The sequence below is a fragment of the Malaclemys terrapin genome, chromosome 4, assembly GCF_027887155.1.
Source record: "Malaclemys terrapin pileata isolate rMalTer1 chromosome 4, rMalTer1.hap1, whole genome shotgun sequence".
Taxonomy (NCBI): Eukaryota; Metazoa; Chordata; order Testudines; family Emydidae; genus Malaclemys; species Malaclemys terrapin.
Window position 1 is genome coordinate 12,833,736 of NC_071508.1, and position 6,000 is coordinate 12,839,735.

At 46.2% G+C, this 6,000-nt stretch overlaps 1 protein-coding gene across 2 annotated transcripts in view; it reads right to left on the reverse strand.

Moving 5' to 3' along the window:
* LOC128836530 (C4b-binding protein alpha chain-like) overlaps positions 1 to 5,668 on the reverse strand; it is a 39,428-nt gene extending 33,760 nt beyond the window's left edge. For both annotated transcript variants that reach the window (XM_054026885.1, XM_054026884.1), the window contains exon 1: positions 5,533 to 5,668. In XM_054026885.1, coding sequence (XP_053882860.1) covers positions 5,533 to 5,653 — 121 coding nt within the window. In that variant the 5' untranslated portion in view covers positions 5,654 to 5,668. The remainder of the gene's footprint in view (positions 1 to 5,532) is intronic.
* Positions 5,669 to 6,000: the final 332 nt, after the last annotated feature.

Here is a 6,000-nt window from a genome sequence, read left to right on the forward strand (position 1 = left end):
AGTGGGATCTGGAATGTACCAAAGTCTTATGAAAAACCATAAGTAAGCTCATGCAGTAGCGTTCACCAACTGTGTTTCTTCTGTGAAGCTAACAATAGATTCAGTCCCCTTATGTGCCTTCTCTTTTTAAGATGGAAGACCTGTAAGGAAGAGACCAAAAAGAATGTTTGTGAAGGGCCTCTATGCTGGTAGCGTTTGGCCAGCCTGTTAATCATGGTAGTAATCCTGCATTTCTATTATACTTTTCAACCTGTTAGCTGCATTTCTCTGGCAGATGAAATATTCCTATTTCACCAAGGCCCCAGTTCAGCAAAGCACTTAAGCATGTGCTTAACTTTAAGCATGGGAGTGGCCCCACTGAAGTCAATTTGGCACTCATGTACTTAAATTTGAGCCGAAAGCCAGGATGAATGCTTTAAGAATGATGTAGGATCTTCAGTGATTACATGGGTGCAGGACTTTGCAATCTCCACCCAATGCTAAAATTGGAATAGCCTTAGAAAGATTGTGAAGTGAATAGGGTGGAGGAGATGTGAGTTCATATCCTGCTGCTATAATTGTTTAATTAGAGACAGTTTCCTTTGAGTTGATTTACGTATTGAAGAGTCTTCACCACATAAGATGATAATTTTACATTACACATTTTAAAACGAATTATTCTATAAAATCAACCTCCAAAAATAATAGTTGCCCTTCGTTTATCAGTGTGGTGTCACTAGTTAAGTATAGTCTGCCTACTTTTGTATACGGCTAATGTCAGCTGAAGGGCTGTTTCACTTTTTGTCGTTTAAATATCTAGATTCCATTTAAAAATAAACCATAGAAGTCTTTTGAAATCTTAAAGGTGTTTTCTCACTGATTGTTTTCCTTTCCCACACAGTGGAACCTAGCAACAGTTGTCCAGAATGCTAGAGCCTGGGCCTGACTGAAGGACAACACAGATATGCAGACAGAAAAAACAGACTACAGTGGAAAAAAATCTGATTCTTTTACAGAGAAGCCACTAATCACCAACAGATGTGACACACTTTTTTAAAGGAGAGAAGAAATGAATCTGAAAATTACACTAAGCTTGTGATGTTTTACAAAACACTTAAAACTAATCAGATGCATTCAATTGAAATGTCAAAAACAGAACTTCCCAGACTGTTCCTGCAGCTTTCTAATGCCTTAGATGTAAGGACAAACGACCCATTAGCTTAAAAAAAAAAAAAAAAAAAAAAAAAAAAGTCAGTGCTATCACGTCTCCCTGTATCGGGTGGTCATCACCACCGTGGCTGCAGAGACTGGAAGTGGTGCAGTTTTTCTATACCATGTACTGTTTAAATGTTATCGGGCATCCAATCAGCAAAAATCAAAATCTCAGAAAGGCTGTAACTTATAGAAACATAGTTTAATTTTGACCAAAATGGGCAGATAGTTTCTAAATACAATTGACAGTACTATTTTGACTACATAGTGCATTGTTTTGGAATGTTTGAGTTTTATTTAGCCCCACGTGGTATATTTTATGCATTTTCCTGTACTACTTTGCCTTTTCTTAAAACCAAAGTCTACATTCACATGACAGTACGAGCTTCTTTGTACCATACAATACATCAAAATATTTATCATTTGCAGAATGGTCTCATTTCAGAAAAGTTTTTTCTATTTTATGAAGTTATGCAGATAAGATCCCTACCCCTTAATTATACAACCTCAGAAATATATGTTATCTGCTCAGATGGAGCCATAAGTCTAAAGCACACGTGGTACCCCTGTAACTTCACAGGGTAATACATGTACATTACTAATGTAAAAGTGATGACTAAGTAGCAGGGCTGTACAATGTCTTGTATGAATATATTGTGTGAATAACTAAGTATAGCTCTGTATTCTTAATTAACCCCTACCTGTAACTCTGAGCTACTGAATGGCTAACATAACTACTTTGAGCTATATTTACTCAGAAAAATGCTCACAGTAAGTTGCAGATAGTTGAAACATTTTTACTCTGCCTCAGAATCTGGGTCCAATGTGTTCACTACTCCATTGCTACACTTGTCACTATCACAGTGGCATGCATCAGAGCACACCTGAGGCATTCACAGCTCCTTCCTGCACACATACTCTCACAAGACAGGGGTGAGGGTGGCTTTTGGAGCAGTTGACAGCACCCTCACTTTACCAACAAGGTGTCCTGTGCCATCTGCTACCCACCCATTGCTGACCGGGGCCACTGGAAGATACTGAACTGTTGTATGATTCCATATATGTGACTGATAAAATACACTTTTTAGGTGCTGCCTGAAGGAGGCCATTGAAGGTGGCATTTCCTCATTTGTTTTGTTTTTAGCAAACAATTTGCAGTGCACATTATCTAGAGATACTTGGTTCTTACCACTGTACAATAAAGATGCCACATTACCTACATTTAACTCTTGCTAGCGTTACTGAGCACATGCTACTTAGGTCAGGTCATCGATTCAAAGTAATGCCTGTAATTTATAAAGCCCTCAACCAGCAGAGATGTAGTTGCCTACTAGATGGTTGGATCATCTTTGATGTGAGATGATGGCTGATCAGGGCAATGCTAAGTGCTGCCTTTCATGGAGTGAGGTGCGTCCGTCTCTGCTTGAAAGCCACAGCCACAAAATCCTTGCCTGAAGGCAGCTGACTTAAGTGCCTAAACCATGTCTTGTGAAATTGCTAGGTACCTGCCCAGCACCACACAAAACAGCTGAGGAGAGATGACAGCAATCTTCCATTTTGCTGTTAGCTTAGTGGTTGGGGTCGTAGCCTGTACCATGACAGATGGTTTAATTCCCTGCCTATCTTAAAAGAAAGGAGATGAATATGGATCTGTCAGCACTTAATGCATATGGCCTAATAACTGAATTAAGGGCTATTCCAAAGGGGTGTTCTTTTCTAGTTGAAGCTGGGCTATGTTAATTAAGCCCTCTACAGTGAGGGAGTTAGGGGACTCACTTGGTGTGTTGGAGAACCCCAGCTTCAATTTCTCCCTCTAGCTGCCAGGACATGAACTGGAAGCTCCCTCAGGCTGTCTCCTTGAAGCTGTTCCACTTTAATTCAATATTAATTGGGCCAAAATAAGCCCAAGAAGCACTCAATAGCAGAGTGGTTACGAGACTCTCGTAGGCTCTTGGAGAGGCGTCTCCCTCTACCAGCTGAGAAGGAATTTGAACTGGGAGCTCCTGTTAGCTTGCCTTTTCAAGCCGTTCCACTTGAAGAAAATATTAATTGGGCCAAAGCACGTGAGAAGACCCCCGTAATATAGTGGTTACACTATTCATGTGGAATTTTGAAGATGTGGCTCGATGAGCAGAAGGGATTTGAAGCGGGCGCTTCGTCAAGTCTTTCCTCTTGAAGCTGTTCCACGTGAATTAAATATTAAGGGGGCCAAAGTCCAAGTGAGAAGCACTCTATGGTACAGTGGTGAGGCTAAACACGTGGTGCATTAAAGATGCTGCTTCAATTCCTCCCTTTACTTGATGAGGAGAAGGGATTTGAAGTGGGCGCTCCCTCAGTTTTTACTCTTGAAGCTTTAATTAACTATAAATTGGACTGATAACTTCCCAAGGAGCCTCTATAGTACAGTGGTTAGGCTTCTCCCCCTGAGGTCTCTTAGCTAATGCTGGTTCCATTTCCCCATGTAGCAGATAAACTAGCAACTCCTTCTCTCTTCAAGCTGTTCAACTTTAATTAAATAATAATTGGGCCAAAGCAAAATAGACAAGTCCTCTACAATAGAGTGGGTAGGCTACTCCCTTGGACTGCCGGAGCTGTGGATTCAATTCTTCCCTCTATCTGATGAGATGCAGGCTCTTGCCTTGGGAAGGTGTTCCCCTTTAACTCAATATTAATTGGGTCAAGCAAAGAACTAAGAGTCCTCTGTAATAGAAGCGTTCAGTGCCTCGCTTGTGAGATGTGGATTTGCTGATTCAATTCCTCCCTCTATGAAATGAGGAGGTATTTGAATAGGAGCGCCCTCAGTCTTGCCTCTTGAACCTATACCAGTTAAATTGACCCAAAAAAACAAGTACCCTCTATAGCACAGTGGCTGAGATGATGCCCTGGGAGCCTTAGTAATACAGGTTCAAATCTCCCCTTGAGGTGACAAGATTTGACTCAAAAACTCCCTGAATCTTTCCTCTTAAAGCTATTCCACTTTAATTAAATAATAATTGGGCCAAAACAAAAACAAGCAGCCATTTATGTTACACTTGTTAAGCTACCCCAGTGGGGAAACTTGGAGTTCCTAGTTCAATTTCTCCCTGTACTAGATGATGATGAGATGTGGTTTGAAATGGGAGCTCCTGAGGTTTTGCCTCTGGGAAGCCCTCTATGCTAGAGCAGTTAGGCTATTCTCCTGGGAAACTCAGAGTTACTAGTTCAAGTCTGCCCTCTACCAGATGAGGACAAAGGGGGTTAAGTGGGAGCTTCCCTCACTTTTGCCTCTTGAAGCTATTCCACTTTAATTAAATAGTAATTGGACCAGCAAGAAAATTAGGCTCGCTCTGTAGCCCAGTGGGTAGGCTACTTACATAGAAAGTGGGAGACCCCACTTCAAATCCTCCCTCAGCCTGTTAAGAGGAGGTTTGGACAAGACTGAATCACCTCCCAGATGAGAGGCCCTTGTTTAAATCCCCTCCTTTCTCAGGAGGCCCTTGTCTTTCTGGAAACAGAGGAGGTGGAAACAACGATCCCCCACCTCTCAGGTTCTCTTAGGTGTAGGGTGTGGGACACCCCTGGTCAAATCCCTTCATGAAGGAGTTTTAACAGGGGTCTCCCACAGCCTGACCCATAGGGGGCAAAACAGTGATCTGCATATTTGGACCACCAAGTCATAGCTAATTAAAAGAGGAGCCTACACTGGGAGATGCCAAGCTAAACCCCTTCTTCTCCTCAGCAGGCAGGAGAAATTGAACCCCCATGTCACATGAATAGTCTACCCACTAGACTAGAGAACTTCTCCTTCTTGCCTGGGCCCAATTAATATTTCCTTTCAGCTCATACTGCCCTGTGACTACAGACTTTTCCTTTAACCCAAGTCAAAACAGTACAGAAAAATGCAGAACATGTAGACGGCCTGCAAATCTGGTCAAAATTAAGCACGGTTTCTATGCATTACGGCCCTTTGGGTGATTTTGTTCAGGTGGATGCCCAATACCGTTTAAACCGGAGGCGATGCAGAAGAACTGCACCACTTCCAGCATCTCCAGCCACGCTGGGGACGACCGCCAGACCCCTGCCCACGGCGACAGCAATGAATTGGGTCTGGCCGCTGGGGGACCCCAACTCACCACTGGCCGGCCGGCTCGGGGAGAACCAAGTGATCCGTCACTGGCAGCCCGGGCACCGGACCCCCCTCCACCAGCACAGACCCCCGCCCCGCCGGAGTCACTCCCCTCCTGCCCCCGGGCAGAGCTGCAGCCCCAGTCCCGGCTCCCCCCGCTGCTCGCCCGGAGCCCGGCGCAGGGAAAGGGGAGCCCGGGGGCGGGGCCGGGAGCTCCCTTGGCCCCCGACACTCACCCAGCGCTCCCCGGGGAAGCAGCGCGAGCACCAGCAGCGCTGAGACACGCGGAGCCCAGCGCGCCCGAAGCAGCTCCATGGCGCTGCATCCAGGAACCACGCCCCGCCTCACACTGCGCATGGGCGGAACCGAGCCGTCGCCGCCGCCTATTGGATGACATAAGGCGCTGGGCGCGCGCGTGCCACGGGGGAGGGGAGGGGGAGCGCGCTCGCGCTCAAGAGCCGGAAGAGGGAGCGGCCGCGCGCGCTGCGTAGGAGCGCGAGACAGGCTGCGGCCGCCTCGCCCGGGAAGCGCTCGGGCGGGGCCGGGCTGCTTCCCCCGGGGGAGTCTGCGGGGTTCGCCCAGCCGGCGCTGCCCCGCCCCCCCCCGGCCACGCCCCTCTCTCGTCATAGGGCTTGTGGGTTGTTTTAATCATTGGCTGGGGGTGGGACAAGGCCCCTCCCCGGGGTAGGGGGAGGGCTGGGGAC